The 22,547-nt window shown below is 42.4% G+C and overlaps 1 protein-coding gene across 1 annotated transcript in view; it reads left to right on the plus strand.

The window, feature by feature from the left end:
• The window catches only part of zranb3 (zinc finger, RAN-binding domain containing 3), a 135,600-nt gene that overhangs the window by 112,434 nt on the left and 619 nt on the right, over positions 1–22,547 (plus strand). Inside the window, exons 18-21 of the mRNA XM_080720396.1 lie at positions 5,004–5,141; positions 9,034–9,234; positions 11,112–11,304; positions 19,800–19,931. Of these exons, the coding sequence (XP_080576522.1) occupies positions 5,004–5,141; positions 9,034–9,234; positions 11,112–11,304; positions 19,800–19,931 (664 nt within the window). The remainder of the gene's footprint in view (positions 1–5,003; positions 5,142–9,033; positions 9,235–11,111; positions 11,305–19,799; positions 19,932–22,547) is intronic.

Raw genomic sequence — 22,547 nt, forward strand, 5'->3', positions numbered from 1 at the left:
CAGAGATTTGTCGCATTTATAGATAGATGACGGCTCAAGTGGTTAAATATCTGAAAACACAAATTGACATGAATCCAAAATATGATTGTGCTGTCAAACGATGAAACTATATGGAATCTATGAAAAGGCTGTGGGGGCCCCTGCTTCATCTCTCTCTCAACTAAGGGGTCCTTGGCCTGAAAACGTCGAAGACCCCTGTTGTAATGTGTGTTTGGGGTGAACATTATTTCGCCTTTTCAAAATGTTTGTTTGTCTTCAGATGACATTTTATGTTACCGTGGTTTTTTACGTAGTATCTAATTCTTTCCTTTGACATGGTTGTAAAAACCTTTAACAGCCATGTTCAGGCTGGTGATTATCTAAAGTTCTTCAGTAGCACCACACACACACATGCAGCATTGAAGGTGGGAGGGGGTCACTGATGGATTGCAAAAGCTGCGCCCCCGAGCGATAGACTACGCAGCCTACACATGTGTATATATAGTATCTACCACATGCGTGTGGGCTGCATGAAATGAAGGGTATCCAGAGGGTATACAACTCCAGTTACACCTGATTTATACGTGGTTGTGCACCGGTGTCACACACCAGAAATAGATGATCTACCAAGCTCACAACGTGACACGCTGCTGCTGTGAGCTTTTAGATCAGCTACAGTATTTTCGGGGTGCGACACAACGCACAACCAAGTATACCGCAAATCAGATATCCGTGATTCTCTCTCTCTCTCTCTCTCTCTCTCTCTCTCTCTCTCTCTCTCTCTCTCTCTCTCTCTCTCTCTCTCTCTCTCTCTCATCCAGGGACGTGCATAGAATGTTAGAGAGTTAGGGGCTGACATTTCTAAAAGGGCACTTTTCGTGAAAATACCGAAAATAGCAATCCGCTATTTTCAGTGCTTATACCACATTGAACTAAGCATAATCAAGTCAATGCTGGAGATGTGGCGTACGGCATGGATTTCTACACAGAGAGGGCAATTCTTTCAACATAAGATGCAGCATTCAAGTTCAGGAGAGTTTTGGACAATTAAGGCAATTCTCTTGAATGCTGCCTTCAGGAATGGCATGAAAAAGAGGGCATTTGCATTTCTTTAAAAACTGCATTCATGGTCTGGAGAGGGCATTTTTACGGGACGGTTTTTACAGACGGTTAAAAGGGCAGGAGCTCAAGCCCCCTTTGATGTCTTATGTGTGCACGTGCCTGCTCTCATCCTTCGACCATTTGTTTCTGGTCTGCCTGCTTCCCTCCCAGGGATGCGCCGGCTCCACTTTTCTTTGTCAATTTGGGGTGCTAATTTAAATTAAATATGGGCTGCCCCCGGTGCTTGCAACATACTGGGTTCAGATCTGGCTTAACCCATTTAGGCCTAGAACTATTTAATGTTTTAACTATTGAAAAATAGCAGATATACAAGCTCACAGCGCGGCACCGAGTGCCGCGCTGCGAGCTTGTAGATCTGCTATTTTTGAAAAATCATGAAAATGTGTGCAAATTTTATATTTTTATTTTTTTTATATATTTTTCAAAGCAAACTTTTGTAACTCAAATCTCTGCTTCTGGGGGGTCCCTGGAACAACATATTTTGAGATGGGGGTCAAATGCGGCCAAATAAATGTAATTTTGGGGGTCGTTAACATGAAATATTTTGAGAACCACTGATTTAGAGGAAGGATTTAGAAAGTCCGGTCAAAGATGCGGTCAAAGATATTCAAAGACTTGCACACATTTTCAAGTTTTTTCAAAAATAGCAGATCTACAAATATCTGCTATTTTTCAATAGTTAAAGCATAAAATAATGGTTAAAGTGGTTAAAATCTAACGCGACTGGGGCGCTCTCCAGGTATTTGAGCGTTAAAACCTGCATTGCCCTCTCTCGTTCCTCTCTCTCTCTCTATTAAATGAAGCAGAAATGCCTTAAAAAGAAATTTGGTATCATTCATGACCGCATACCGATCTGCTCCATTACTTTTACTTAAAAATATCGACTTAGACCATTAGTTTTGGGTCATTGGACAAAGATCATTAAGAGATTTTCTCCATTAGAGAGATTTAACCGCTTCTAACAGTGAAACGGGAAACTATTCTTGAAACAGCCTGTAAGATTGAAACAGCCTCAACGGTAAAACAACCTCTAACTGTGGAATGTAATATGCTCTAACAATGTAATAACCTCTAACCAAGGGTGTCGCATCAAATTTTGGGCCCTGTGGGTACAAGGATTCACTGCGGGCCCCCCATGAATGTTCTTCATATGGGGGGGGTTAACCCATTTAGACTGGGAACGCATTGCGCATTATTTTGTGCTTTAACTATTGAAAAATAGCAGATATAAGAGCGGTGCCGCACTGCGAGCTTGTAGATTTGCTATTTTTGAAAAAGTCTTTGAATATAGGTTTTTCAAAAGTTTTTTATAAAAACCTATGTTTCTATGTCGGTGGTGCTCAAACCTTTTCATGTGAAGGACCCCCAAAATGATATGTATTTGGCCCACGGACCCCCATCTCAAAATATTTAGTTCCAGGGACCCCCCAGAAGCAAAATTTGAGTTACAAATGTTTGCTTAAAAAAATCATATATTCAAAGATTGCACACATTTTCACAACTTTTCAAAAATAGCAGATCTACAAGCTCGCAGTGCAGCTATTTTTCAATAGTTAAAGTACAAAATAATTAAGGCCCCTCCACCTTGGGCCCTAGTAACTCAGTCCCACTTTCCCCCCCTTGTGACGCCCCTGCCTCTAACAGTGAAACAGCGAGGCTCTGTCCATACTTTGCATTAATTTCACCCGTTGTTCTGCATGTTGTATGAAAGCTTATGGAATATGGAATGTGAAATGTAGGCATTTATACAGCAGGGGACAGGAGTGATTGAGGACACAGAAAACAGGAAAACATATACGGAACACTGCAAACAGAACACAGCAAAGAAGAATGTAAAGACAAATAGAGGCATATAAGCGATCGTTGTGTTGCTTCTAGTGGCTTCTAGTGCACTGTTTCCCAAACAGTGGGTCGGGTCGGGACCCATTTGTGGGTCATGGACCGATTTTTATGGACCACGACTCCAGTAAAATCCTGCTGGTGATGGCCATCACCAGCAGCCACAAAGTAAAACAACCTCTAACTGTGGAATGTAATATGCTCTAACAATGTAATAACCTCTAACCAAGGGTGTCGCATCAAATTTTGGGCCCTGGGTACAAGGATTCACTGCGGGCCCCCCATGAATGTTCTTCATATGGGGGGGGGGGTTAACCCATTTAGACTGGGAACGCATTGCGCATTATTTTGTGCTTTAACTATTGAAAAATAGCAGATATAAGAGCGGTGCCGCACTGCGAGCTTGTAGATTTGCTATTTTTGAAAAAGTCTTTGAATATAGGTTTTTCAAAAGTTTTTTGAAAAACCTATGTTTCTATGTCGGTGGTGCTCAAACCTGTTCATGTGAAGGACCCCCAAAATGATATGTATTTGGCCCACGGACCCCCATCTCAAAATATTTAGTTCCAGGGACCCCCCAGAAGCAAAATTTGAGTTACAAATGTTTGCTTAAAAAAATCATATATTCAAAGATTGCACACATTTTCACAACTTTTCAAAAATAGCAGATCTACAAGCTCGCAGTGCAGCTATTTTTCAATAGTTAAAGTACAAAATAATTAAGGCCCCTCCACCTTGGGCCCTAGTAACTCAGTCCCACTTTCCCCCCCTTGTGACGCCCCTGCCTCTAACAGTGAAACAGCGAGGCTCTGTCCATACTTTGCATTAATTTCACCCGTTGTTCTGCATGTTGTATGAAAGCTTATGGAATATGGAATGTGAAATGTAGGCATTTATACAGCAGGGGACAGGAGTGATCGAGGACACAGAAAACAGGAAAACATATACGGAACACTGCAAACAGAACACAGCAAAGAAGAATGTAAAGACAAATAGAGGCATATAAGCGATCGTTGTGTTGCTTCTAGTGGCTTCTAGTGCACTGTTTCCCAAACAGTGGGTCGGGTCGGGACCCATTTGTGGGTCATGGACCGATTTTTATGGACCACGACTCCTGTAAAATCCTGCTGGTGATGGCCATCACCAGCAGCCACAAAGTGGGTAAAGAGATGGTGGACACAAGTGTTTGAGTTATTCATTTAAAGACACAGTTCAGGGAATTAAGCTATTTGTTTATAGACATATTAAACATGTAGAATGGTCATTTCTGAACACCTGTAAAAAAAATTGGAACTTTATATTACAGCATTGTATTTATTATTTTCAACACTACATCCTTCATGCAAAGACATACTCAACCGTTAATTGACATTCTGTTTAATGCAAGTTTGGTGACAAAGTTATGGACGGTTTATATGGCCATTAAGTTTCTTTTGTCAATGCCATCTGGGTTTATCAGGAGTCAATTAAGTTGAGTTGTTTTGGGGAGTTATTATCAGTTACTGAAGTTAAAATGGCTGGCATTAGAACCAGCTGCTTCAGATCAGCTGGGCAATTGGACTGCACCATGTCCCCTGTGCATAGGGGGAGGGGCGGGGGTTATTATATGAGTTTCAAGTATTTACTACAATTGTGAAGAGATATATTTGAATATTTCAGTTGTAGGCAATGGCTTTGTTTAATACGAGTTAATGAGTTAATGTTGTAGTGGATTATGTTGAAGTGATTTCTTTAAATGTTCTTTTGGTTTTCCCCCTGTGTGTCAAGAGTGGTCCGATCATCCACTAAATATGTTCCACTCATGTTTCATTTTGGTTAGGTATTGTCATGCTGTGCAGTTGTCTTATGTTGACCACCTTAAAGAGAGAAAAATACATTTTAAGAAAACTAACTAACAAAGAACTAACTGAGTTTAGTCATTAACTGAAAAGTCTCACTGTGTCTCTCTTCCCGACCAACTCTGGTCCCTCACACTGTCCCTTCTCCTGAACCCATCAAAGTGCCCTTGTGCAAGGCACTGGTTAAAATAACGACCCCCTCATTCTTCCTTCCCTGCCCCTTAGGTATTTGGACAGGGAGGACGTGGCAGCTGCATCGCTCAGTAAGGCCCAGCAGGAGGGTGGCAGTGTCCGCCTGGTCAAGCAGGACTTCTTCAACAAGAGGAGGTCTGCTGCATCCCTCGCACCCCCTGCAGAAGAGAGGTAGGATGGATGGATGGATGCCAGCGATAGAATACATGTGGTTACCGTCGGGGGTGTCGCACCAAATTCTGGGCCCTGGGTACTTTAACTATTGAAAAATAGCAGATATACAAGCTGCTCGGTGAGCTGCTCGGTGAGCTTGTAGAGCTTTTGAAAAAGTCTTTGAATATTTAAAATCCTTCTAAGGTTTTTGGAAAACCTATGTTTCTATGTCAGTGGAGCTCAAACTTTTTCATGTGAAGGAGTCCCAAAATGATATGTATTTGGCCACAGACCCCCATCTCAAAATATTTTGTTCCAGGACCCCGCAGAAGCAAAGTTTTAGTTACAAATGTTTGCTTAAAAAATACAAAAAAATTATAATTTCACAACTTTTCAAAAATAGCAGATGTACAAGGTCACTGTGAGCTTGAATATCTGCTCTTTTTCAATAGTTAAAGTATAGAATAATTAAGGCTCCTCCACCTTGGGCCCTAATAACTCAGTCCCAGTTTTCCCCCCCGTGTGACGCCCCTGGATGCCACCGACAGAATGAATGTGGTTACAGTGTGTACAGTATGGAGGGATGGATACATGGAGATGGATTGTTGGATGGTAAGGGATGGGTTTTTGAATGGATGGATGGATGAACAATGATTGAACAGATAAAAACATAAAACCCCATTGCTCGCTCCCTGTCACATTTTCATTCACTCATGCACTCCTGTGACGGAAAAAGTAAAACACTGTTTTATTCGAAACTAGTGTAGTCCTTATACCCCAGCCGATCTTATTTTGGCTGCGTGTTTCTTTATCTGTGGTGCTCAAAAATGTTAATGTCGAGGACTACTAGAATTATATGTATTTGACCGCGGACCCCCATCTCAAAATATGTTGTTCCAGGGACGCCCCAGAAGAAAAGATTTGTGTTAAAATGTTCGCTTTAAAAGAATATATATTCAAAGATTTGCAAAAAATCGTCTTGTTTTAAAAAAAAAAGCAGATCTACAAGCTCACAGCGCGGCACTCGGTGCCACGCTATGAGCTTGTATATCTGCTATTTTTGAATAGCCAAAGTGGTTAAAGTGTATTAATGGGTTAATTCAACAGCGGTAAATACGTTATCGTCAGAGGCTCTTATTTCCCATTTCAATACCTAAATATCTCTCCCTCTCTCTTTCTTCTATCTGGGTTGGGGAACCGTGGGGATGGAGTGGTGCACGCGGTCCATCTGTCCCCTCCTACGTGGTGCTGGCACCCCGGTGGGACACGGTGGCACCTTCCCAAACTCTCACTCACTCTCCTGCCAAGAGGACACACACACACACACACACACACACACACACACACACACACACACACACACACACACACACACACACAAATGATGTGCAACAACATGCACTACACATGCACATAGTGTACACCTACATTATGGTGAATTTGAGAGAATGCTTCATTTGTTCGATGAAAGGTTGTCTACAGGCAATACACAATTGCCTGCTAAAATTATTCAGTAACATTTTGTGTGTAGGAAATGTTTCAGGAATATCCCCCATCAAGTCTTTTTACCCCAGATCCCAATCCAAGTTACAGTAGACTTGTTCCACTTGTCAATTTAATTGTATCTCGCCGATGGAAGGGAAAAATACCTGGTGTATAATGGTGTTTTATTCTCTTTCAATAACAAGTTAACTCTAAGTCTCAAATAAATGTGTCCTTCTCTGCAAGCAAAATCTCCAACTCCATCTGAGAACAAAAACAAACGGCTAGCAAGCACTGTCGGCAAGGGCATGCCTTCTGGTTTACCGTAATTCCTCTAGCCTTGTGCATGTCACATTTATATTTGACACCCTCCAACGACCACAATAGCCCCTGGCTATATCTTATCTTTCTATATCTATAACATTGTTTAGCAGTTTCAATGTATGACAATGGAGTAAAAAGCTGAATTTGAACTACCGATCACTATCACTTAAAATATGCTCTCATCGGACCCATCCCCAGAATGTGCTCTTCCATTAACCGATTAATTAAAGAAACAGCTACTGATTACAATGATTAAGAAGAGATATTGTGTGAAGCTTTAAAGTTAGTGTGCAACTGTTCATTTTATTCAGCGGTTAGTTAACTTACTCTGTGTCAGAACAAACACCTAACCTTGGTTTCTGTCTGCCACCTGTGTGTGAACATGTGTGTAAATGTAATGCACAGTGTAAAGTGCTTTGAACAAAGGCGCTATTCAAAATGCTGCATTTACAGTACAGTACATTAACTGCATCATGCCGTCATAATGTATATGCCTACTGTATCTACTGTATAATCAACATGCCACACATACGCATAACACGCCACTAACACATGCACACAAACCGCACGCTCAACCGCTATTCAATAAGTCCAGCACATCCAGCGGGCCGATCGATGCTCGCTGGATGAATACACATTGGAAGCGTATTTGTATTGCTGTTCTGCAGGATGCTGAATGAGCCAAGCGTCACTCAACGCAGCACAGCAGCGGTTCAATGGTCCTTGGCATAGTGATTTGTGTAAATCAAATGGGGCAAATTGACTTGTACAAACAACCGTATAGTGGCGTGTTGTTATAATCTATTGATATTGTGGGCGTGGGGGTGGTTGTTTGGTCATCCGCAGCCTCCACCTGCCCCGCACAGCCTTCTTCTGTCTGAATCTGAAGCTATTCCATCTTTAACCATTTAAACCAGTGGTTCTCAAACGTTTGAATTTCAAGGGCCCCCATCACTCTGAGAGGGTACAAATGGAACCAACGGTAAACTCTCAAAGTTACAGACCTGCAAGGGTCCATTTGGAACCCCCTCAAGGAACCCTGTGGTTTCCTTGACCCTACTATGAGAATCACTGATTTAAACTCTATATACTGTTGTTCCCTATTGAGCTTGGCACATTTCCTGGGGCAAGCTGCCCAGATCACACATGTCACACTTGTCTTCTTATTTTTTCACTCTCAAAAACACCTGCAATGTAGTGCATTTGAAACTACATTGCAGTGCACATCATGGGGTGATTACTGCTTGCCTCCTGTGAATTGTTTTATTCAAATTTTTGTTTATTTTCTGTTTATTTCATTGCTGAGTGAGGTCAGCAGACAAAGTGACGTGACTGAGATGAAAAAACCTGGGTGAAATGTGCCAATCTCAACAGGAAACAACAGTATATAATTGACTGGGATCCACTGTGGGTCTTTACCCTCCTTTCTGATCTGAAAACAACCAATATACAAGCTCACAACACATCACATTGTGATGCAATGCAAGCCTGTAAATCTGTTAAAAGTTGTCACAGAATATTATGACATGCCCAGAAAGGGGACACTAGGGTTCATGTGTTTAACACACGGTTGACTAACAGGTAATTTTGCCCGATTTTGAGATCGCAAAGTGCAATAACTCTTCCCGTGAAGGTCTCAGAAATTTCCCCTTCCATGACTTTTCCTAAATACTCAAGACATATGTTCTTGTTTTTTTCCCCCTTCTGAAACGTTGAATTATGAAATAATATACCATTATACCACTCTGACTGTTAGTTATCGGTCATAAAGACAGGTCTCACCCATTCCTCCCCCTCCCAGAAGCAAGGAGAGAATTTCACCTTTTGCGCTCCCCATTTGAGAGGTCAATTGAAATACTAATTCACATTTGGAAGACAATAGAACCCCCGCTGGCAGCAGGGGAGGAGGTGTTGCTCTCCTGGGCCAAAAGGGAGAGAATTTACCTGTCAATTTGACTGATAAATGCAGTCAGAGTGGAAGTGATTTTTTTCAGTCAACCGAGTGTTAAATTCCCTCCTTTTCTCATTCCTGCTGCCTCCCTTGCTCCTCCAACTGTCCTTTCCCACCCTCTCCTTCTCCTGTTTTCTCCCCTCTATCCACCAGGCAGGTTAAGGAGTCCCCTAAAGACGTGAGTAGTCCACTACCAGGAGTACCACCATCAGCATCAGCGTCAGCATCATCATCACCACCAGAGTCGGGCTACCTTCAGGCTGTGGACAGCGAGGGTGCCCCACTGTGTCTGTCCTGCCAGCAGCCATGCTCCACAGAGGGTGGGCCCTGGGACACTCGCTTCTGCACTCAGAGGTACACTGCATGCAGTGGTGGACAAAGTACTCGACCACCATACATTTGGGTCCAGGGCGAATGTCAAATCTCCCTTTTGGGTCTCGACCTGAAAGGTTTTGGAACCACTTGGCTTGCTTCTAGGCCGGGGGTCAGCAACCCGTGGCTCTAGAACCGCATGCGGCTCTTTAGCACCACCCTAGTGGCTCCCTGGAGCTTTTTCAAAACTTTAGGTAGGGAAAAATGTATTTTTTGTTTTAACGATTTTTTTATCATCACTGTTGGGCAGAAACCTTGTATCCCCAAGTTTCAAATTTGTATGTTTTTTTTTCTCGCAAAGTAAAGCCCTGCTTCATCATACAAGACTGATGCACAAAAGTAGTGAAAACAGCCGATCTACAAGCACACAACGCCTCGCGGTGCGAGGCGTTGTGTGCTTGTAGATCAGCTGTTTTCACTAGTTTAGTTCATTTTTTAAATGATATATACAAAACGAAGTTTCCGACATAGAAGATTTCCACCCGACAACGACGATATAAAAGGCTTTTATAATTTTTTTGCGGCTCCAGACAGATTTTTTTTTTTTTTTTTTTTTTTTCAATATGGCTCTTTCAACATTTTGGGTTGCCGACCCCTGTTCTAGGCTTAGAATAATTTATATAAATATTTGTGTAAATCTATATGGGAAACATGAATGGACATTTCTTTTGTGGCACCAGTAAACCACGCCCACAGCAATGCCTTTCAACTACAAAAGAAAGTTGTTCAGTCAAAGTAGACATTTTCAAAAAATATCAATAATAGTGAAAATAGCAGACCTACAAGCTAGATCGTCTATTTCCGCTATTGACCTACACGTATATAGGGTTTAAGTGGTTAAGCATTTACGGGCACGGGTAAAAAAACAAAAAACAAGTGATGACTTAAGGCCTGTCCATACTTTGACCGAAACCGAACCTTTTGGTCAAAAGGTCCGGTTCGACTACAAAATGACGTCACTCGCGACTTCTGAAAAGCATTACACCGAATGAGAGTTCGGAGATTTGCACATCGGAAATCGTAACTCACCGAACATTTCGGAGATACTATGGACAGGCCTTTAGAATGGGGTTCTCTTGGGATATGGGAACCTTTTTTGTTTTGTTTTGTTTTGTTTCACAAAAATGTAAATGTCTGAAAATACACATTTAAAATTAATCCAACGTAATATAAGCAAAGTGACTTTGTAAATAATCAAATAATAATATTAATAATAACTTTCCAACACTGATGATCGTGTTAATTAACTAATCTATGAAGCCATCAAAGCTGCACTTGAAACAGAAAACTGTGGAATACTTCCAAGTTAATCTCAAATCTCTCAACTGATCTAAATATAGTGAGCTAGCTTTGAAAGCTTTTTTATCAAGGCTTAATCAAATACATTAAATATAAAGTAGAATATTGAACACAGACAAAAAAAGTTAGTATGGAACGGATATCCTCTCTCAGCTCAGAATCAGTCTTTATTGTCTCATCACAGGTGTAAAGAAGTGGGTGGAATTAGTTTTTGTTTGTTTTCAGAAAGAGAAAGGAAAAGAAGAGGGGTGAGTGAGGGCGCAGGGAGAGAAAACCAAGTCTGGGAGACTTCAGAAATCTAAGATATTGACGTACTGTTTATACACAGCATAAACGACTAATGTTAACTTGGCCTGAAAACGTTGGAAGTGCCCTCGAGATTGATTCTGAAACAAACTAATTTAAGCAGTCGTAACTGTGTAGGATATTGTTGAGAATCTTCTGTGGACTTGCTAGCTGAAATGACCCCACATCCCATGTTTCTCTCTCACTCACTCACTCGCACGCACGCACGCACGCACGAACCACACTCTCCCTAACACCCTCATCCCTTCTCGCAGATGCCAGGAAGAGTTCCAGTTGCGCACCAGCCAGCCGTACATGCGCGCCCGCGTGCTGGAGGCAGAGCAGGGTGTGTGTCAGCAGTGCGGCCTCCAGGCCCACCAGCTGTACCTGAGGGTCCGGGACGCCCCGCCGGACCAGCGCAAGGACATCCTGGAGAACACCTGGCTGGCCCAGATGCCGCTTAAACAGGTCAGCCCACCCCAAAGAGGCAGTGTGGATTTCATTTACCGAAACTATGAAGAAAAATGCTCATCGACTACCTTTTTTCACAGATGAAAACTAAATAACTATGAAAGCTATGATGACTAAAACTAAGACTAAATATATTGACAGTTTTGTCAACAAATAAAAACTAGACTAAAATGTTAGGGAGTGACTAGTGGAGAAGAGATCCAGTAGAACCAAAAGACGAGTCGTTTGGTTGCGGTCTGGTGTTGCACACTGAAAATAGCTGTGTGACGCGTTGTAAGCTTGTAGATCGGCTATTTTCAGCATGCAAGAGTAAATTCAGCAAAATAAACTGTAGATTTAGTCGACTAAAATCATATGATATTTAGTCAAATAAAACTAGACTAAAACATTTCAGATGACTAAAACTAAATGAAATGTTATTCTAAAGACTATGACTAAAACTAAATCAAACTTTGATGTCAAAATCAACACTGCACAGAGGTAATAACGTGCTCTGTTATTATGCTTAAAATGCGTTGGCACTACATTGCAGAATCCTCCCCCAGGATATCAGTCATTTCAACTAGAACTGACTGTGAACTCCAGACTTAAGGTAAAGATGGTAACTCTCGCCACCCCACCTGGAACAATTCTGCAGAACCCAAAGACCATCAAGTTCCCTTATTGCATCCTCCTTCTGGCTTCCCTGTCCTACCAGCAGTAAATGAACAAAGAAGCTTGGCTAAACCAGAACACCACAGCTGTGACCAGTGTGGAAACCACTTCACTACTAAAGGGTAGCCTTAAAAGACACCAGAGAATTCACACAGAAAGGCCATACCACTGTGACCAGTGTGGGAGCAAATTTAAGTCAAAATCTGAATTAATAATGCACCAGAGAATCCATAGTGGTGAGAAACTCTGGATGTGATGAGTGTGGAAAACACTTCACCAAAATGACCCACCTTAAAACACACAAGCTAATTAACACTGGATTAAAACCATAGCAATCTGACCAGTGTGGAAAGGCTTTTAGTCAATCACATAGTTTAAATAGTCACAAGCTGGTGCACACAGGATTTAAACCCTTTCCTTGAAGTCAATGTGGAAAGAGTTTTACTACTTCAGGCCATCTACAACGTCCTGAGCGCACACATAAGAAAGAGAAACCTTATCCCTGTGAACAGTGTGACGAGAGTTTCAGTAAAAAGGATAATCTGAAAACACATCAGCACATCCACATAGAATGTGTAGCATGACACTGTATATATTTTCTACTTAGTGTTATCCGCACTAGGCTGATGACAAGGGCTGAGATTTCTTTCTTTCTTTATTTACCTTAAATTTGTGTCCATGTGTGTCTTTGTATGCCTGCAGCTAGCTTTTTTTTTTATTCGATTTTTTGGTTTGTTAAGAATGTCTACTAAATGCCTAAATTGTACGCCGCTGTAGACAACCTGCAGTCATACACAGACACAAATGACTTACCAACGTAATACACATTACGAAGTGCACTGCACACTCGCAGCACACAGCACAACCCAAACACTCGCACGTACACCACACGCTCGCATACGGCCGCGCACAGATGTTGGTGTGAGCACTCAGAAAGGCCAAAGGCTCTCAGTAAATGGATTGCGAGGCCCATTGATTTTTTCCCCCAGTGCCGGTTCTCAGCCAGAGAGCCCCGTTTGATTTTGGTTCCACTGTTATCCAGTAACCCCCCACTCCCCCCCCCTGATCCTCCTCCTCCTCCTCCTCCTCCTCCTCTACACCCACTGCCAAGCAGCACCACCAGTGCCTGGCCAATCAATGGTGTTGGGCTTTGTAGCAAAGGGGAAATTCACACAACACACACACACACACACACACACACACACACACACACACACACACACACACACGCACACACACACACAGCTCTCCTGATAAGACACACCGCAGGCAGGCAGAGTCCTGATCCTGATTTGTTATTAGTTCATTCCTGGGTGTGTGTTAGTGGGTATGGTTAGTGTGTGTGTGTGTGTGTGTGTGTGTGTGTGTGTATGTGTGTGCGTGTGTGTGTGTGTGTGTGTGTGTGTGCTTGTGCACTTGCTTCTTTCTGGTGGGTTGGCTGGAATGTTCACGGTCTACAGCAGGGATCTTCAGCGTTTTCAGGCCAAGGACCCCTTAGCTGAGGGAGAGATGAAGCAGGGACCCCCACTACATATTGTATAAAGTTGTGTTGCCTATGAAAGACGTTCATAGATTTTTTAGACAGCTTAGACTAGACTTGTTTGACAGCACTGTCTAATTGTTGGACTAATGTGTATTTTTAGAGATTGAACCACTTGAACCATCAATACTTAGTCCACTCTTCTTTTCCCTCTTTGCCAAGAATAGCAGATCTACAAGCTCACAACGCCTCACAGTGCGAGGCGTTGAGAGCTTGTAGATCGGCTATTTTTGGCTAATGTTCCACACAGAATAGGTATTTTTGGCTAATGTTCCACACAGAATAGGGATGCTAGGGTTCAAGTGGTTTGTGTTGAAAAAATAAAGTTCCTATCACACAAAGATTTAGAGGACCCCCTGTAGTAACTCTGAGGACCCCCTAGGGGTCACGGACCCCCTTTTGAAGACCCCTGGTCTACAGTATGTGTGTGTGTCCTGCGTAACACTGTGTGTCTGCAGGCATGGGTGTTTGATGTACTGTAGATGCAGGGCAAGACAGTTAATTATCGATACAAATGTGGGGACCATTCAAATAGGCAAATTGATGTATCGCGAGCAACTTTATGTGCGTAATCTAGTTGAGAGTTTGCGTGTTCACCGCAAGCTTTCTTAGGCCACATTCGCATAATATAATTCGGTTTAGTCTTGCGAATGGGAGGGGTGAAGTTGCTACATTCTTGCATATTTAATTGATACGTTTGCGCTCGCACTGCACTTTGTCATCCGAAACAAACAAGGAATCGTCCACGTCTGTCCATGGGACATGTATGTATCCAAGCTGCATAATAATGCCTCCTTCATCTCCCTGTGTTTATTAATTATTCAAGTTCAACTCACAATGTACCCGCAGGACCGCCGCAAAATTGAGCAGGCGTTAGCCTATTTATCTGCGGTCGTCGGTCGTAAACGGGCGATCAAAAAATAGAACCAGCGGCGGCCGGAGGGACTCGCAAAATCTACCAGCAATAAACCAGACAGCAATTAGCTAGATATGAATATCTACGAAGAGTAGAGCGTCAACGTCTCTCTCTCTCTCTCTCTCTCTCTCTCTCTCTCTCTCTCTGACCCTCGTCTTGCCCTCCGCTGGCTCCCTCTTTGCGCTCCGCGCATGAAGCGTCTCCATTTGGACACGATTTGGCACAGAGAGCCGTGCGCGCGAGCAAGGGTGAGAGACCCACACATCGGCCTATATATTATAAGCCTATTATGCCTATAGCCTATATATGATATACAGCTATACAAGTGACTCCTGTGGCACTTTCCTTTTATCTAACTGTGAGCAACAACTCCTCACAAATAATACACCATGTGCGATCGAGGGAGCGGTGATCAGAAATCAATGAGGGGAGGAGGCGGCCAGAATCGTCAGAAATCTAATGAGAACAGACGGGGGGATTTAACCTTTTATAAATAACTATGGATTTAACCCGCACATGGCTCTATATAGCCTACCACAATGTTTCATTGCCTGTATTTGAGACGGATGGATTCACACCAAAAGGGAAGCGTTTGCGGTAGCGCATCGAAACCACCGTTTTTTTGTGGACTTGCATTCGTTTCTTTTATTCGAAAAAGAATACGGATGCGTCTTCACACATGCCCAACCGTTGTGTATTTTCCAACAATACGTTATAGGATTCGTTTTAATCGTCATAAAACGTGCCTGTGTGAATGTCGCCTTAGTTTGTTTGGCATTCTACATGTGTCATAAGTGTATGAATTAAATTAAGCTTTTAGCACTAAAGTTGTGAACGCAGCAGTGAACTGCATAAAGTTTAGATTGTTTGTTGATTTATTGTCCACTCATGGACCCCGACAGAGCTCCGCAGCTTAAACCATGCTGTGTGTGTTTTGGGGCTGTGCGAGACTAAGTTACGCTTCGAACGGACTTCTGGGAATCACAGTTATAACAGATTGCTGTAATAAATAACCAGATATCTCTACAGTACAGTGGTGTTGCCAAAAAGACCACACATATTAACGTTGCGCCAAGCCTGAAAATGGCATATTTACCGTACACGCTCACAGTGCGTCTCAGCACGACATGTAGATCTGCGATTTAATTTGATAATTATTTGTTTTATTAATTAGCATAATTTGTTGAGACTAATTGTAAAAAACTAAATCATGAGATCGCATGATCCTAATATCGTGAACCAAGTATCGTGTACTAGTGAGTTGAATCATTAAGTGTACTTGTACTTGGATATTGTTTGTGTGTGCGCGCGTGTGTGCGTGCGCGCGTGCATGCATGCAAGTGTGTGTGAATTGCGATCTTTTAAGATCAAGCATCTCTGAAATTAAGTGTTTGGTATTTCGAGGGGCACTGAAATGCCGGTCTTTGTGTGCGTGCGTGCGTGCATGTGCTTTGTGGGTCCTGTGTGAATGAGGCTGTTCTGTTCCTCTGCTGGGTTCCATTCCAGCTGGCTGCCTAATGACGGCATAGAGCTCTGCCCTAAGAAAGGAAATGGATTTCAGCTCCTGAGTTCTCCCCAGGGGGTCTCTCTCTCTCCCTCCCTCATTCTCTCTTTCTCTCTCCAGGGGTGTCGCACCAAATTCTGGGCCCTGGGTGCAAGGATTCACTGCGGGCCCCCCATGAATGTTCTTCATAGGGGGAGGGGGTTTAACCCATTTACGGACTGAGAACGCATTATTTTGTGCTTTAACTAGCAGAACTAGCACAAAAACTATTTTGTGCTTTAAAAATAGCAGATATACAAGCTCACAGCGCGGCATATAATATTATTTCAAATCCTTCTAAGGTTTTTTGAAAAACCTATGTTTCTATGTCAGTGGTGCTCAAACCTTTTCATGTGAAGGACCCCCAAAATGATATGTATTTGGCCACGGACCCCCATCTCAAAATATTTAGTTCCAGGGACCCCCTCCAGAAGCAAAATTTGAGTTACAAATGTTCGCTTAAAAAATACATTATATGCACACATTTTCACGACTTTTCAAAAATAGCAGATCTACAAGTTCGCAGCGCAGCACTCGGTGGCGCGCTGTTAGCTTGTATATCAGCTATTTTTCAATAGATAAAATAATTAAGGCCCCTCCACCTTGGGCCCTAGTAACTCAGTCCCACTTCCCCCCCTTGTGACGCCCCTGCTCTCTCTCTCTCTCTCTCTCTCTCTCTCTCTCTCTCTCTCTCGTTTTCCTCCCCTGCATCTGCCCTCTCTCTGTTATCTTTCTTTTGCCCAGTTGCTAGCTTCTGTTTTCTTTTTTCCGTCCGTCCCTCTCTTCTTATTCTCTCAATCTGCAGTCAAGTCTCTAGCTGGCTCGCTCCTCTGGCTGTAGATGCTGGACTATCTCACGGACACACACAAACACACATCGCATACACCCTTGAGGTTGATTCATGTCCAGTACAGTACCGTACTGTATTGCCTGGACTCTGGGGACACCGTGCGGTACCTTTTCATGGTATCAAACATTCCAGCCCACACCTGAGAGAAGGGATAACATGGCTCATGACCGTGCCAATCCTTAACAGGGAATGCTTTATAGCTTTCAATGCTTTTGGTGATGCGCTTAGTCTCCATATCGGCTTTGTATGGAACCTCCGCCAACGCAGGACTCTCCTGAACCAGCCTTCAGCCCTACCGTAGATATAATATATACTGTATATACAGTACGAAGGTGCCCGGTCAATCTTGAATCAGCCATTACACAATATCCTCTGTTTTCTGTTAAGTAGGTTTAACTTGGAGCTTTAAATCAATACTCTACTGTAGATCTAATGCCTTGCAGGCAGGGGCGTCACAACGGGGGGAAAAGTGGGACTGAGTTACTAGGCCCTTAATTATTTTTTATTTTAGCTATTGAAAAATAGCAGATATACAAGCTCACAGTCCGGTACCGAGTGCCACGCTGCGAGCTTGTAGATCTGCTATTTTTGAAATTGTGAAAATCTTTGGATATGTGTATTTTTTAAGCGAACATCTGTAACTCAAATTTTGCTTCTGGGAGGGGGTCCCTTGAACTAAATATTTTGAGATATAGGTCCGTGGCCAAATACATATCATTTTGGGGGTCCTTCACAAGTTTGAGCACCACTGACATAGAAACATAGGTTTTTCAAAAAACCTTCAAAGACTTGCACACAAATAGCAGATCTACAAGCTTGCAGCGTGGCACTCTCGGTGCCGCGCTGTGAGCTTGTATATTTGCTATTTTTCAATAGTTAAAGCACAAAATGTGAGTGAATCCTTGTACCTAGGGCCCATAATGTGTTGCGACACCCCTGCTTGCAGGCACACACACCTCCGTGTACCAACTCTAATGTATTTGCCAGCAATTCCCAACCTTTGGGCCAGGGACAAAAGCTCTTCTAGACCAAGAGCTTCCAAATTCTTTACCCGATCTACAAGCTCACAACGCTTTTTTTTTTTTTTTAAGTCTGAAAATGTTTATGTTCATCTTTTGAAATATACTGTAAATGTTTTAATTGGAAAACTGGTGAAAAATAGGGATATTTACTCACAACCCATAAAAATGTGTCCGCGATTGTAAAAACAGACAACATCAATCCATTCACGAACTCGTCGAAGATGATGCGTTGTTGCTGCAGATAACGTTGACCTAAAATAGCCTAAAATATATAGCCTAAAATATATATATATATATTTTAAAAATAAAAGTACTGTGAGCTCGATCTCTTGTTTGTCCTAATCTCGCAAACGGCTGGACCAATCGGTGCTACCTTTCTTGTGCATACTGCCAGCAGCAGGGGGGCCAGATCTTTTTTTTTAAATGGGGGACCAGTAGAGAGGGAGCAAGAAATGACATCATGACAAGGTCCCATGCAGATATCAATGAACCAGCTGTGCACATCGTTTGTTATCGCTGTTTTGCTAATTATTGTAGTGTGTGTGTGTGTGTGTGTGTGTGTGTGTGTGTGTGTGTGTGTGTGTGTGTGTGTGTGTGTGTGTGTGTGTGTGTGTGTGTGTGTGTGTGTGTGTGTGTGTGTGTGTGTCTCTCTCTCTGTCTCTCACACACTCTCACATACACTGCATGCTTGATGAGCGAACGTTAGTTTACAGGTGTTAAAAAAAAGAGTGTGAGAATTGTTTTTGTGCAAGCTCCATTGTTTTTTGTTAATTCATTTGGAGTGAGTCACAGACGGCTGACGTCATACTGTAGTTCAGGGGTCTTCAACAGGGGGTACAAGTATTGACAGTTCAAGTGGTTAAATATCTGATAACACAAATTGACATGAATCCAAAATACGCTGATGATTGTGCTGTCAAACGATGAAACTATATGGAATCTGGGGGTCCCTGCTTCATCTCTCTCTCAGCTAAGGGGTCCTTGGCCTGAAAACGTTGAAGACCACCTGCTCTAGGGTGACTGACTGACACATGCTGGTCTCATGAAGCCATTTATTCTTTGGTTTTTATCCAGATCTAATAATCTTCTATTGTTGCACTGTTTAATGCATACAATTTCTCATTTCGTACTTCATTATTCTATTGCGAACCGCTTCCCGACTTAATTAAAGTTGTATTTACTTTGCGTTCACCTGCTTGTCATAAAATTGCATTTCACCATGGAGACCATCATCAGAGCAAAAGCTTCCTTCAGTTCTGGCTTTTTCATGTTTCTTTCATTTGTGCTTGTGGCCTCAAAGTGTACTTCACAGAGCTTAGGTTTATTTGATTTCATTTTATTATTGTAGAGGCAGACGCGCGCACCCCCGCTGTGCAAATATTAGCTTAATTTGACTGGTGTGTGTCCTTCTCTCCCTGTACGTCCCTGTGTGTGTCTAATGCGCATGCGTGTGGTGTGTGTGGGTGACTGGTGTCAAAAGTACTCACATATTTTACTTATGTAAAAGATCAATGCTGCAATATAGAAATACTCTGTTACAAGTACAAGTCCAGAATTCAAAATGTACTTGAGTAAAATTATTAAAGTATTGGCATCAAAACATACTTAAAGTACCAAAAGATCTGTGAGCCTGTAGATCGTCTATTTTCAAATGGCCTAGGCATAAAATAGGGATAAAGTGGATTCATGTATGTTTTATAATATAATCATTTATATCTGCAAAGTAACTAGTAACTAAAGTTTTCAAATAATTCTAATGGAGTAAAAGGTAAATTTGGAGCAGAGATGTAGTGGAGTATAAGTAAAAGTATTGGAAATTCGAAACACTCAAGTAAAGTACAAATACCTCGAAATTGTACTTAAGTACAGTACTTAAGTAAATGTACTTTGTTATTACTTTACAACACTGGTGGGTGACTCTGTGTGTCTGTCTGTCTGTCTGTCTGTCTGTCTGTCTGTGGGTCCAGCTGAACGAGATGATCCGTGCCCCGGTTGAGGGAGACTTCTGGCAGGTGGATCACATCCGTCCGGTCTACAGCGGAGGAGGACAGTGTTCGCTTGACAACCTGCAGACCCTGTGCACCGTCTGCCACAAAACCGTACGTTCACCTCCGCATCTCGACACTCACCCATGAAGGCCATATCGTCGCTGTCGGGTGGAAACCTTGTACGTCCAAAACCGTTCGTTTTGTATTTATCATTTTAAAAACAAGTGAAAACAGCCGATCTACAAGCACACAACGCCTCGCGGCGCGAGGCGTTGTGTGCTTGTAGATCTGCTGTTTTCACTACTTTTGTGCGACGGCCTTGTCTGATGAAGCAGGGCTTTGCTTTGCTAAAAAACGTACAAATGTGAAACTTGGAGATACAAGGTTTCTGCCCGACAGTGACGATATGGTGGCTTGTGTCTCTTGCATGTGCCTCCCTCTCCCTCGAAAATCTTCCTACAAAAATGTTTTTGATCCGGAAGCTCACAACCCCTCACATTGCGGCGTATTGGTAGCTTGTAGATGGGCTATTTTTGCTATTCATCGCAAGACGATGTATAAGATTACGCATAATTATGGCAAAACTCCCCATAAAATATAAGAAAAGGCCATTGCAAAAAGTCTGTCTTGGCCTTTAAGTAATGCAAAATGCCTTGCAATAATCTTAAAAACAAAACAAGACTGTTGGAGTCAAGTGGCGAGAGATAGCTACACTGACTGTACCTGTATAACCAATTAAGTTCCGAGCAGGGATAGTTGTATTGGTCCAGAGATATGAAATCAGGACAAGTAAAAAGATGTAGTAGAATACAATACTGCAGGGATGTTCCCGAGAGCCCTCAAGAGGAAGTTCGGTGAATATGCACAGCCAGACTCCTTTTTTTAAAGTTGGTTCAGAACTCATCTGCTGAACTTTAAGTTAAACATCTCAGCGTCTCCCCACACGTTTGACAGCCATATCTCGGAACTGTTTTCATTTTGTTTAAGTGCTCCTTGTGAATCATTAGTATGTCCGTTAGTTCACTCGTACATTAAGAAAGACACATTTTCCATTGGGTATCTACATTAACGGACCCTGGGCAACCCGCTGTAGCACCCACACAACTTACACCTCTACATTTCAGGGCTTATGGCCCTGTGTTTGGCCAAGCTACAAGAATAAACCTTAAGGTAGTCATATTAGGACTAGGTCATTATCAAAACTAAATAATATAAATATGAATTAAGCCGGGAACACATTTTGCTGTTTGGGAGGGGCTTACAGCACATGTACAGTATGTAGCAACATATTTGTTTTGTAGGCTAATTTCTGATTTAGCCCTATTCTATAGGTTAGGCCTAAATGGGTTAATACAATACAAATCTAGTGATGGCAGGAAAAAGGAGAAAACAAGGAACTCAACTTTCTCCAGACAGTAGGACCTATTCTGGGGCAAACGATCAACGAAAATAGCAGATACTGTATACATGCGACGCCTGGGGATGTACTGTATATACTATATAAGGTTTTAGGGTTAATTTACTATTACGACGCCTCAGGGCGACAAGCGACATGTCTTGGCCATCTGGCCATTGATGCACCCTGGTACCCATATATGGAGATATGCTGTGAGAGCCCAAACATGCTTACTCAGATATTCTTTATGTGAAAGTCCTATGACGTCTATGACATTTGACATTAATGCATACAATCCCTTTTATGCCCATACATGGAGATCCCTGTCTGTAGAACCAGCCACACAGATATGGGCTGTCTTGGCCCTCTGTCTTGGCCATATATGGGTTCTGTTAGTGTGGTACAGTATATGTACCTTCGTCGCAATTAAGTAAAATGTTCCTTCGCTGCCACTTGCTGTGTATGGAGGGAACAGGGAGCAAATCCCATTGACTGCATCGTCAGGTTGCTGTTGGCAGAGTCTTCGGCAAAAATGTGCACTGCACACTCTTTTTTTTTGACACCTCCATCTTTATAAATAAAAACCAACCATTTGTCATGAAGTTCGCCATCTTTACTTGGGGCAAACTGTGAAATGATGTGCATCACTTGTACAACTTGTCAGTGTGGGATCAGGATTCGGCTGTAAAGCGGGGAGGACCAATGGCAGGTGGAGGTGTGAATCAAGAGGGATTTATTTGTCACTCCGTCACGCAGGTACAAGCTGCCAAATGTTAGCGTGGCATGTCTGTCCACAAGACAACAAGAAATGCAATATGCACAAGATAATACTGGACTTTAAGGGATAAAAATAATACGAAAAATAAGATTAGCAGACACACTACGGTTTCAGATAGTAGTATTTTAAATGCGGAAGTCTTGCAACACCACGTTTTTTTAAAGATATATATAGTTTTTTGGCTTTTTCTGCCTTTATTGATAGGTGTACAGTAGGCTGACAGGAAACGGGGAGTGAGATGGGGGGGGTGACACGCAGAAAAGGTTGTTTTGACCACCACGTTTTGACCACAATCCTCGGCTGTCCTGGTGGGCCTTGAAAAACAGAAAACACCCTCATACATTTGACCACATCACTAATGTATACTATCTGTAAACTGTAACTCTCTAGATCAGGGGTCTTCAACAGGGTTCCGGGATCCCTTGGGGGTCCTCAGAGTTACTGCAGGATGGCTGAAATGGCTAAAAATACATTAATATGAATCCAACATATTATTAGCAAAGATAACAAACAAACACAATTTACACAACACTGATGACAGCTCTGTGAAACA

Source organism: Nannobrachium achirus (assembly GCF_963921795.1).
Source record: "Nannobrachium achirus genome assembly, chromosome: 24".
NCBI classification, from domain to species: Eukaryota; Metazoa; Chordata; class Actinopteri; order Myctophiformes; family Myctophidae; genus Nannobrachium; species Nannobrachium achirus.